Below are 13,165 nucleotides of genomic sequence, written 5' to 3' on the forward strand. Positions count from 1 at the left end.
AAAAATTGCCTACCTAGAAGGTATTTAAAAAAAGTTTATTGTAACCCTAGACGTTGGTAAGTGTACTCAAGTTCGCTGACCACTACAAAATCTGATTAGTACAGCAGTTGTTTTCGACAAAACATGTTTGAAATAAGTCTTCCGGTGCGAGCGACACTAATAAAATGTTATGCTTGTCTAATGCTTTTCTTAAAGATCAACGTATTATTAAAACAAACTAAATTATGTTCTAACTTCCTCTTATTTTCACATTGTCGGAATTATATTTGCTTAAAGTTGGCTCTTATATATTGCTCAATATTCCTGCGCATCCGCCATATTTCATTAAATTAACATTATGGATTTAATCGGTATGAGGTGAATAATTTCTTTGGTCTGATTTTTTAAAGGCCGCCTTATATTATATTTTATAAAAATACATTTATTATACATAATATATTTATTAAGAACGCACATATATTCAGGTATTTGGAAAGCCCGGCGCATTCACCGGAAATGAGTTTTTATTTAATTTTGATGAGATTTAACATGTTTGCCCCTGATATTGTTAAAAAAAATTATATAATCGAACCAAATGATATAAAGTAGTAATTTCAAAGCTTCACATTTGATTAAACATTTTATAACAATTCGAATACAAATAAATAAATAAATAAATATTAAACAGAAGAAATCTAAATATATTCTAGTATCATGGTTGTTATGTAGTTGGATATAGTATCTTTGGTTATTTCTTCCGTAGCGAGTAGATGTTTTTTTAAGTCGACCAAGATTTCCTAAAAAAACATACAATTTATTGCATCGAAATTAGGAAAAACTGAAATTTTGACCTACTTTGGCACACGTACAATCAACTTCCAGTTTGTCGTCTTCCACGCGATATATTATGTAATTTGCGAGAAACTTCACCAACGGATTCAAAACACATTTGGAACATGTTGGTTCGTACGAAGCCCACATGGCGAAAAACCTGTAGGCCGTAGTTAGCACGTTCGATATCGGCTGGTCCAACAGATGATTGTTAAAAAATCCACTCAAAGACATCTGAAAACATCGAAATTCATATAATATTACCAGAGATTCAAAAATTTCCTAGCATCATTAGGAGTGATATTTTTTCACATTTTTCTGCATGTTTTTTTATCATATAAAAATTGCTTTTAATTTTTTGGCGATAGGCACGATACAATTTTTTCGACCAAAATTTGCTTGATTACTTTGGTGCAGTTTCATTTTTGAAGGATGTTTTTTAAATTTGGACATTTAATAGAAACTTAATGCTTTAATGTATTTACCACTCACATACAAGTATGTAGTTAGGTCGTAGTAGGGGAATAAGGAAAGTTCGAGCCCAAAACTAAAAGAGAGAGATGGGTAATAAGTGTTGGATAGTTTTTTATTTTTTTATTCAGTGTAGTTCTGCTGTATTTAAGGATAACGTAGGTTACATTAATATGCGGTTTTTTAAAACTCAAAATCAGACTTCATTTTTTTGTTTTATAATAGTTTTCCAGATTAATTTGTAATACTTGAGAGTTTTTAAATATGATCATTGTCATCCGCCAACCTGTTGCATCCACGGTTCGACATAGGTCTCCTCCATCTCCTTGCACAGTATTCTGTTTTGTGCCTTCTGTTTCCAGTTTCCCGATGTTTTTCTCAGGTCTCTTGTTGGGGGCTACCCCGATTTCTCTTATTTTCTCTGGGTCTCCATTCTATCAATATTTTGGTAAACCTATTTTAGTTCACTAGCCTGTTTGCATATCGGCAAGATCCCTATCAAAATATGTTGCAATTTACCAAATGCCGCCCAACCCTATACGGCGTTGAACATAAGTTTGATTATCTTTACCTATTCTAATCGTATGTCCCAGATAAGTATGACTATAAACCTGATGTATGTCATACTCGTCTATTTTCATATTTTCACTTGGAACTAGGTTGGTTATGTATTTTTATTTTTGAAAATTAATGTTAAGACCTACTTTTTCTATTGCCTGTTTTTAGTTGTTTTATCATTTAAACTTTCGGCTTTAACGACAATATCATCGGCAAAGCGCAAATGACTCAGATATTAGCCATCGATATTTATCCCAATCCAGTTCATTGAAAGCATATTCCAGGACTGTCGTAAACAATTGGGAGAAATGGTATCCCCCTGCCTGATGCCTCTTTCAATTTTGTATTTCTCCGTGAAATCGTGGAGTTTAACCGATGCTGTTGCGTTGTTGTATATAACAACTTCGTATATCTATAGTTTAATATTAAAGTTTTAATATTCCAGGCAGTTCCACTGTATCAAAAGCGTTTCTCAAATCCACATATATCAAAGTCAGTGATTTATTGTACTCGATACATTTTTCAATTAAACTTTTCCCAGCTCGTAGGTGATGATTTGTTACGTAACCTTTTCTAAAACCGGGCTGCTCTCTTGATAAAAATATAATTTTTGTTCTAACCTTTTGTTGATGATTTTGGTAAACCATTTGTAAATATAAGGCAGTAGGCTTATTGGTCTATAATTTTCAATATCTGATTTATCTCCTTCTTTGTGTAGTATGATAATGATTGCATTGTTCCAGATTTTGGACATTTCGACTTTATTTATATTTCTCATGTAAACAAACAAGCTAGGGGAAAATAACTAGCATTTTATCTGCCAAATTTCTCGCAATTTGGCAGTAGACAAGTTGCAATATTCACATGAAAAAATACATATAGAAATGGCACCGTATTCCACCGGCCTTTAGCGAAGATTTATAATTACCAACAAGTTCAGTTAGATTAACGGGTAAAATGAAATTACTATTTAAAGTTGACAGAAATTTAAAAAAATGTTTTATGTAGCTACCACATTTTATAAAAAACAAATTACCCGAATAAATTAATAAAGTATGAATTAATCATAGATTTGGAGTAATCAAGAAAATTTAAGTTGCTTTACTTTTCATGTCTACTCAATATTTATAAACTGATATATTACATAAGGTGTAATTTCTACCAAATGCGATAGAACAAGTTAATGTCAGTATAATTTTGCCTAAGATATTCAATAAGAGAAAATTTTGGCTAATTTTACTAACCAAAAAAAAAATTAATTTATAAAACACGCCGGCCAAATTTCCAACATACTTACGGGACCATGGCGAAATACTATATCGATATCTATGTCATTTATGTAATCTTTGTCGTTCGTTAGTATCCAGCACATCGATAGTTCAATATTTTTTATGTCCATGCTAAAATTATTATCATCTGTAGATACGTCTGCTCAGAAGCAAATTTCAACCCCGAACTTACGTGATGTCTCCACTTCCATAGATTGGAATTGCGTTATTGATTCCGATATCCGCTACATATTCCATATCCACATTGAAGTAATCTACTGGTAGGCTATAGATGCATGCGTTAAAATTACCGTCGACATCTTTCGTGACTTGAACTATACTTGACATGTCGTAGTCCAGTATTTCAGTGTTACCGATTGGGTTGTTAATATCCAAAGTTCCCCTACAACGAACATTAACTAGTAACTCCATATGTTTTACAAAGCAAGTCAATGGAGATGTTTCTTTGACAAAATGAACTGTCAGTACATAGTGGTATTTATATAAGGACTACCTGTCTTATGATAGTATTGTTAGACCGCGGCGAACGATATACCATCTTTACAACCTTTTATGGTTTTGACTTCGGAATGAGTTAAATACCCGCTTGCTGTAAAGCGGAAGGGATTCTTTTCAGTACGTGTATGGTGTGTTAATAGATATAAGAAAGTGATCAATTGCTTTTGAATAGGATTATCTAAGGCTGGTCATTAACATACAATGCAACAAGATTATTACCTAAAGTTTCGGAATTTAAATTCAGGTAAAATTGTGGTCCTTAATAGAAAATAATTTTAAACCTATCTGTGTTTAATATTCTTTGGTATGGTATACTACTTAGTTTAAGTTTATAATAATCATTCTTACGTCGTGTGTAATATAGCGTGTGTTGAATCGTGTGCGAATTATGCAAAATATGTGCGAGTCTAGTGTATCTCAAGAGATGCTCCCGCCCAAATGTAGAAAACACTATTCTATTGAGACTAAGGAAGTTATAAACAATGTTTATTTGACTCACATTGAACGTGCAAGCATCTTTAGAAGAAACTGCCACATTAACGAAAATTCCAACGTCAACTATATGGAAAATTGTGAATAATCCCATTTCAGCGAGGAAAAAAAGAGGCGATGCTGACATTTCCTCGAGCGTAGATGAAAGTGATCAAGGTATAATACGGCGTAAAATTTACCAGCTATACGAGGAACAAAGCGTGCCTACATTAGATCTCTTAATTAGGAGGCTTGAAAAAGATGAAACCGGTGTTAAATGTGGCAGAAATAACATGAAAGTGAATTCAACACATGGGTTTTAGATTTAAAAAAATGGACAAAAGGCAAGTTTTAATGGAATCTTTTAGAATTCGGAAATGGCGACTGGAATACCTAGAAAAAAATAGGATTTACAGAGAACAACAAAGACCGATTATTTACTTGGATGAAACCTGGTTCGACACTAATGATACCCCGGAAAAGAGTTTGGTTTACTCAGCTGCTAAGTGTAAAACAAACGCGCCATCGAAAAGACGTAAAAGAATAACTATTTTGCATGCTGGCTCTAAAGATGGTTGGATTCCAAATGGACTTTCTCTGTCTGCGAAAATATTAAAGATTCTTCTCTGGATTACCATGAAGACACCGCCGCTGATTTATTTGAAAGTTGGTTTAAAAACAAGCTAGTTCCAAACATTCCTCCTAATAGCGTCATTGTAATGGACGATGCAAGTTATCATAGTAGACAGTTGACTAAAACCCCTTCCTCATGTGACACAAAAGCAACAATCCAAAACTACATGTATAATAACTACATTTATTTTCACGAATATTATATCAAAAAGCAATTAATTGAGGTTCTACAAAGCTCGAACCTACAAAAGTATACCTCTGTAATAATTATGCAAAAAATCTAGGGCATACAGTTTTAAGGCTTCCTTCCACCTTACCACTGTATATTTAATCCCATTGAACATGTTTGGCACCAACTGAAATCTCCCATTCGTCGTAGCAATGTTTTTCCCCGCATTAACTCCAATGTCCTCAAACTTATAGAAACCGAAGTTTTCAACATCCCTCCACAAAGTTGGGAAATTCTGTTAAACATATAGAAAAAGCAGAACAATCGTATATCCATATTGCAAATAATATAGAACAAATAATAATTAGAACAGGCAATGGTAGCGATGGTGATACTGATATATTATGTGGGTAATTTTAAGTAATTTAAGTCAAGGTAATAAAAATAATTTGTAATTTTATTTTAGATTTAAACATAAATACATATATAAATAAATAAATATTGTTTAGTATCTTTCCTAACAAAACCCCAAATAATTAAATTCTAAGCAAAATACGGACCTGTTCGGCCATATTTCATTCTTACAGCTTGCCCGGGTCTTTCCTTAATTCGTATCAGTTAGACACTTTCTTATATCTATGAACAAACTTTACTACAAGCGAGAGCCTTATTTAAAATGTGAGCCGACAAGAACTGTGCCGTGAGAACTGTTGTTGTTTTTAAGAGTAGGGATTTTTTTTGAATAAACTGTAATATTAGTGCATATTAGCGTGCTTTGCATAAATCCTTCTGAAACAGTCCCTACTTGAGGTTGCTTGATTTCAACTTCAAATTGCCCATTGGATAGGTTTATTTCCTATATTAAAATCTCATTAGGAAACTTACACTGATTGCCAATTTAAGCAATACAAAATATTATGTAGATAAGTGATTTATAATGAAAATATTCCCATTTTCCTATTGGTTAATTTGTGGGGGTTGGTGAAATCGGAGTATGTCGTCAGTTTTATGAAGCAGTATTTTCTTAGCCGTCCAAGCTTTGGAGCTATTTTTATTCAGTCTTGTGTTTGTAATTAATTAGTAATTACCAACTTACTGTTATTTAATTTTTCAAACAAACTTCCACAGGCTACTGTAATGCTTTTTACAAAACTTCTGGATTCCTCCTGCGTCGGTTTTTGCTTAGTCGAAATTGCTGACGTTTCGCCAATCATCCTGTTGGCTTCTTCAGAGCTTGACTGAAACTGGCTCGTATTTTACTCTGTAACTGCTTATATATTACTTTTGGGGGGGGGGGGGGGGGGCTAAAGAGGGGTGTAAACACCGTCTCGGATGATAAGTGGTAAATCTGGTTTTGACGTTATACTTCTTTAGAACTTTTGATATATGGTCAGTGATGTTTTGAATGTAAGGAAGGACCACAGTGGCAAGTGTAGGATTGCTTTCGGCCTCATTGCTATTGGAAGGTTGTGCTGAAGTGTATTTTTTGATGGAACGTTTAATATCTTTAATGTGGAAATTATTAGAGAGAAGAGCAGAGGTAAGGCGTTTTAATTCCGTTTTCAGTGACTCGGACTGAGATCGTTTTACCGCTCTGTAAACAAGAGACTTGATAACCGATGATTTTTGGGCCGGATGGTGATGTGACCATGCATTAAGGTATCGGTCTGTGTGCGTAGGTTTTCTGTAAACACAATGACCCAATATTAGGTCCGATTTTCTATTGATAAGTATATCTAAGAATGGCAGGTTATTATTAGCTTCCAACTCAATGGTAAAATGTATGTTAGGGTTTCAGTACAGGGTACAGTACAGGGTTTCAGCACAGTTTCAGTCAAGCTCTGAAGAAGCCAATAGGATGATTGGCGAAACGTCAGCAATTTCGACTAAGCAAAAACCAACGCAGGAGGAATCCAGAAGTTTTGTAAAAAAAATATTATTTAATTGTTTGTCAAGACAATTTATTTCTTACCAAATATTCAATTTTGTTAGTCACTTGCGATGTCCTGCGACCAAGAAGTTGAGATTGTGGTCGATGATGTAATAATTGTTGATTATGAACATCCGTCAAATTCAAATGGATCAAAGACTCCGACACATTTGCCGGTGGCTGTTAAAATTTCAATTTTAAATGTGTTTTTTAATCTGAAATCGATATCTGGGGAAAGTGGCCCATAAAATTAATGTCCGAGATTACTAAACCACCGTATGCCACAGTACGTGACAGAGGGTTGCGTAGTGTTTTGAACATTGACTGTTGCCAACAATTGGTTTTTATTACAAAACCATTAATAAAAGACAAGTTTTGATGGAAACAAGAAGAATTTCGGAGCGGAGGACAAGATATTTAAGAGAAATCCAAGAAATTCGTGCTAAAAACGTCTCAATCATATATTTAGATGAGACCGGGTTTTATAGCCATGATTCCGCCAAGAAAGGATGTTTGGATTTAGTTCTGGGGCAAGAGAATCAATTGGAAGTGAAGTAGAAAAAATATCTGCTTCTATTAAGAAAAAATGCAAATTGCACATGACGACAGTGATTATTTTGGTGTAGATTTTTTTGGTAAATATTCTAACATTGTTTCGTAGGTAAAGTTTCTCCTTCATTTACATTTGTATGCAGGAAGTACCGAAGTGCGGTTCTGGAACGTCATTGTGGAATTGCGAATCTATTTGTTGAGAGAAACCCAAGCGAGGTAGGCCTGCGGTTAGACCTTCATAAAAGTTTACCAAAGTCAAATACCGAATTATGTCGTAAAAATGGTATATCTTTCGCAAATCTCTACCACAGAATTACTTAATCAGTTTCCCGTCTGTTGAATATCTTAAAAGTTACTTACAACGTGGTATTCGTGTTGAATTCGAATACCCTTTCTATCCACGGTTGGTACACTCCCGATGCCTTCAGTGAATTTAAGAAAAATAGAATGTTGACCTGCAGGGCTAGGGCTGAAAATTAAATGTGGTATATAAAGATCAAATGGGACAACACAATATTCACAATTACCATCACTATCCATAACTATATCACTTAAACAATAACAATGAGCCTATGAATTGACGAAATTGGATACTTTCCTATTGATATATGACAATACTATAAATCCTTTTAAGCGCCTTATCGTTAATCCATCGGTTTCTGGCTAAGACGTTATCTTTTTTTTCAATACAACGCAATATAATATCGCCATGAATGGATAGTTCAATTGTTTATCCGTTAGATATCGGATCGATATGACCTCATCAGAATTTCCAATCTATGTCTGGTCTAAGAAGTTTAAAAAATAATCTCTGGCAATAACATTGTTGTTTTTAATAAAAATTCTAAAATAATTCGTTTTTGGGTAGCTCGCATGTTACTGCATTTTTTATATCTTCATAATTTTTTATTTTATCGAAAAATGTTAAATGCAAAAGTTGTCTATATGGAGAGAGTATATAGGGTTTCTTACAGCACAAAAGTTCGTTATTTTAGATGAAACACCTTGCATATTATTTCATTTTTGGTTATCTAAGAAAATGTTATTACAGGTTCCTTCAGTTTTATTTAAATTAAATTAAATTTACACCGTTTTCAAATTACGACATTCAGTATATTATTGTATTTTCTATCAACAGTCAATCAAAACCCAAAGACTCTTGAACGGACCATCCAGATTACTCGATTTGTATATGTATTGCATAGTAGTGTATTAAGAAACTAGACCCACACAAATCGATTTGTGGCTACAATTATTGACTTAAAATAAAAGTTACAATTTTTTAATATTTGCAATTCTGCTTGTGGCAATCTGTTCTATTTTGCAATATAATAATAATAATAATAATAATAATAATAATAATAATAATAATAATAATAAACAGTCTTTATTATAAAAAACCTAAAGTAAACAGATTGCTCAAAAGCGGCGTTGTCTAGCTTTAAATACCTACTCTACTGAACCGCTAAAGAACTATTTATATAATTAATAAATTGGGCACTATTTATTGAAATAAAAAAATGGGTGAACAACAAATAAAATATGAAAAATACCTGTAAAATCGGAAGAACAACAAAACTCTACTACACACTATAGAAAATGCAATTAAAGATAAAGAATTTGAAAATAATTAGCAACACATTATTAGGAAAACTGTCTTTGTAAAAAATGATCTCAGTACCTTTTCTTAAATGAATATAAATTTAAGTTACTGAATTCCTGTGACAAAAAATTATAAACACGAATTGCGTTGAATGTGAAAGATCTACGAAACAAGGCACTCTGATGATGTGGCATCGTTAGTCTGTACCTGTATCTTACATTCACAGAATGGATAGTACTCTTAGGAGTAAGCGGCTATCTCAGCAAAGTGGGTGAATCGAGGTTATGAATAATTTTCATAACGAATACGTTGAAATGAAAAGCTCTTCTTTCATCCATTTTAAGCCAATTACGTTGACGCAGTTACATGGTCATATTTTCGAAGACCCATGATAAAACGAACACAAGCATTCTGCAACCTTTGAATACGGCACTTACACTCGTAATCAATAAAAAACCATACACTACATCACAGTAGTTATAATGTGAGAGAACAAGTAACTCACATAATTATTTCCTTAGTCTAAGATTTAAAATGTGCCTTTTACTCTATAAGATTTTTAGTCAGAAATATGCCTTTTGAAAGACATTTTTTAAATATTCACGAAATCTTAGACCACAATCTATGATCACCCCCAAATTTTTTGCTGAATCGACAACGGAAAGTTTAATATTATCTAACATTATATTAATATTTTGTTTAAGTAGTTTAACTTTATTTTTATTTCCAAATATCATTAAATGCGGTTTAGCTTTAAATTATGGGCACGAGAAAGTTCACTAATCCTTTTAAGATCTTGATTTATAAATACCTCTGCATTCATACTACTATTAAAATCAAAACAGCAATACAATTGAGTATCGTCGCCATATGCCTGAAGTTTGCAAAGATTTTAAAATATCAGAAGTGTAAATCAAAAAAAATAACGGCCACAAAATGGAACCTTGCGGCACCCCACAGAAAATTTTAATTTCTTTCGAATATCTGCTATTACAGTATATATGTTCTGATATCGATTTGAAAAATACTAATAATCTGTGTTGTGAATAAGAGGAAAAACCATATAAATTCAGCTTGGAAATCAACATGTCATGCTTCACCGTATCGAATGCCTTAGAAAAATCCAATAGTATTAAGGCACTCATTAGTTTTTTGTCAGTGGCTCGGACAGTATCAGCAATGACACTAATAAGAGCATTCGCAGTACTTGACTTTCGTTTAAAACCGCACTGACTTTCTGGTACTATTCTATTATCCATTATATAGGCATACATTTGATTATAAATAACTTTTTCATATATATTTTGATATTTATTTTTTATTATTTTTAGCTATTGATTTTCCAAGTGACATTTTCCAGCTTTTTAGAAAATAGTTTACTTCTATAGAAGAATTAATAATGTGAGTGACATACTTATCAATGAAAGGACTGCAGCATAAGTGGAAAGATTTCGTCAACCCCAGTGGCATTTGTTTTAATTCCATGAATATATGCACATCAACAAGATTTGTTAATTCAAAAGAAAAGTGTAGAGCTATATTAAAACAATTGTCTTGATAATAGTGTATATCATTACGTATTAATTTCTTCAGGGTCATTCAAGTTATTTGGAAGAGTAGTGTCTTTTTGAGTTAATATTAAAATTCTTTAGAGCCTCCCAAGTCCGTTTGGAGTTATTTACATTGCACAGTGAATCTAGATATATCCCCTTTTCTATTCTTATTGTAGACAATGTAAAATTCCTTAGATTTTTCAATAAGAACCAATCATTCCTAGTCTATCAGCCCAAATAAATAAAATACAGGGAAAATAAAAAAAATGTTCGATTTAGAATTTTTGTTACACGATTTGCTACCATTGTTTTACCACGTTGAATATTTACTCCAAGTTTCCGAACTCAATTTCCGAACACTCTGTATAGGCAATTTTTATTTAATTTTTAATATGCGATATAAATGATATTTTTTTAGTTGCTTATTGTATGTTCAGTATATTAAAACCTGTCCTTTTGTAGTGTTCAGTTATAGATTTTGATTTTTTAAATCACGTATTTTGAAATCGTTGCCTTTTATTTTTCTGAGTTTCTCTTATTTTAAAATAATTTAATGATCTAGTTGGTTGGTAAATTTTATACATCCTGCAAGCGACAATTCAATTTTCTATATCAATTTCGACAGGGCGATTCTTGTGATTTCGTTTATCATGCAGTCAATTACAACCAGTCATTTTTTTAAATGGCGCATTGCTCAGAACCATGTCTTCCAATTTTTTAATAATAGAAGATATCGAAGAAAGGAGTATAAGGAAAAACATAGCACGAAATTTTCTCATAAATCGAAAAATGGAATGAATAATATAGAGGATATTCCATCTAAAATAAAAAAGTGAGATGCTGAATGACACTTATGAGATACCATAATAGCGACTATTTTAATTACATGCGCCACATTCAACTTTTGTATTTAAAATTTTGAGATAATATAATTTTTTATGTAGAAATAAAGGAATCATACAATTGTGAGATATCCTGCATGGTCTATGTAAAAATCTCAACTACGAAAATTTTCCTCATATATGAAATCCATTAAATAGCTCCACTACAAAATTTTACTCACTTTGTTTCTTTAAACAAATTTTACCGGATATGAGGACCATGAAGTATAGTATTTGGGTATCCGGTTACCGATTTTTTTTACATTAATGGTAGTTAGATTGAATACTCGTAAAGCTGAGACAAATTCAAATTCAAATGCTCTGTGAACCTTCTCTAAAAGGAAAGAGTGGAAGGGGTTTTCGAACATTTTCTTTTCGGGAATAAATGTCCATAATAATACTTGTACTCGTTAAAACGGACGGAACCAGACGATGCTTTTGCTTTCCTTGCCGCCACATTGCCTTTCCTGGAAAAAAATATAAATGTAACGGCATGACCTCAGTTAGTTATTAGTTAGTCATACAAGAGCGTAATTAGTAGCACCAAACGCAAGCCCACGGTGAATTGGTACTCGAAATCACTTCGATTCCTCGTGTTCGTGTTCATATCGACATTGCGAAACCCTGTGGTGCTGCCGCGGAGTTAAGTCAATTTTTGTGAAGATATGTCTGCCGAGCAGTTTCACTCTAGCGATTTATTCCATTCCGACTTTGACGAAACATCGATCCCAAAAAAAGTTGCGCCCAAATGGCCCTTCTGATTTCGAACGTAATTATCTTGAGTTTTCTCATTCCGAACATACTATGTTAAATAATAATTGTCTCCAATACTATTGCCGACAAATTATTCTTTTGATATCGAATGTGATTCTCTTGATTCCGTCCACTCCGAATATACTATTTTAAATAATGACGAATTCAATAAACCACCGTCTCCGAAAACTTTGCCCCGAAATGACCCTTCTGATGTACCACATTTAATAATGACGACTTAAAAAACCTTGACGCCAAATGACTCATCTGATGTAATATGTGATGAAAATAATAGATCACAATCAGACTATATTTCTGCTGATAGCTGCCGTTCATCAGAATATGAAGAAAATTTTGAAATTGGTTGCCTTGAAAAGACCTACTCGAAAAGTAATAAATTAGAATCGAAAACGGACAATCACTTGGAACCAATGAATGAAGTATTATATTTGGGGTTTGAAATTAATAATATATATGTAAACCCTGCTGCCAAAATTTCAGAAATAACCTCAATGAATGCTATAATCTTGAATGATACATTGTCTTTGTTAAGTAGTAGGTCTTTATAATAATTAGCAGTAAACTATTGATTTATCTATAATGTAGTCCCTTTCTACCCGTAGGGATTGGTCTGTTTTGTAAACTTTCATTTTAGTTTCCTTAGAAATTTCCCTTTTATTTATGAGTCCCTTACTCAAAGCATAGTATACCTTTTTTGCCTTTTCTATTCTATTATTTAATTCTGTGTCCTGTATTCCTGTTTCTTCGAACACAATTCCCAAGTACTGGAAGCTACTAACTTGTTCTATTAGTGTCCCACGTATCACCTCTAATTTCTCTTTTTCGTTTGACACTGCCATAACTTTGCTTTTATTTATGTTCATTTTCATTCCGTTTTTCGTGTAGTATCTGATCCCAATTATTTAGATTTTGTTCTAGATTCTTCGAGGTTCCTGCTTGATCGTTATATCATCTGCGAAGACACATTCCCATA

At 32.8% G+C, this 13,165-nt stretch overlaps 1 protein-coding gene across 1 annotated transcript; it reads right to left on the bottom strand.

Annotated features, from left to right (window-relative positions):
* Window positions 1–427: 427 nt before the first annotated feature.
* LOC132697001 (uncharacterized) lies at window positions 428–7,988 on the bottom strand. Its single transcript, XM_060662229.1, has 6 exons — window positions 7,909–7,988; window positions 7,742–7,850; window positions 3,301–3,510; window positions 3,137–3,239; window positions 835–1,044; window positions 428–776 (listed from the first exon to the last, which is right to left on the bottom strand). Exons 1-6 carry the CDS (start codon window positions 7,919–7,921, stop codon window positions 675–677), a joined length of 747 nt encoding a protein of 248 aa, XP_060518212.1. The 5' UTR covers window positions 7,922–7,988; the 3' UTR covers window positions 428–674.
* Between the last annotated feature and the right edge of the window lie 5,177 nt (window positions 7,989–13,165).

This window comes from Cylas formicarius, unplaced genomic scaffold (genome assembly GCF_029955315.1).
Source record: "Cylas formicarius isolate icCylForm1 unplaced genomic scaffold, icCylForm1.1 PGA_scaffold_1__22_contigs__length_36826433, whole genome shotgun sequence".
NCBI classification, from domain to species: domain Eukaryota; kingdom Metazoa; phylum Arthropoda; class Insecta; order Coleoptera; family Brentidae; genus Cylas; species Cylas formicarius.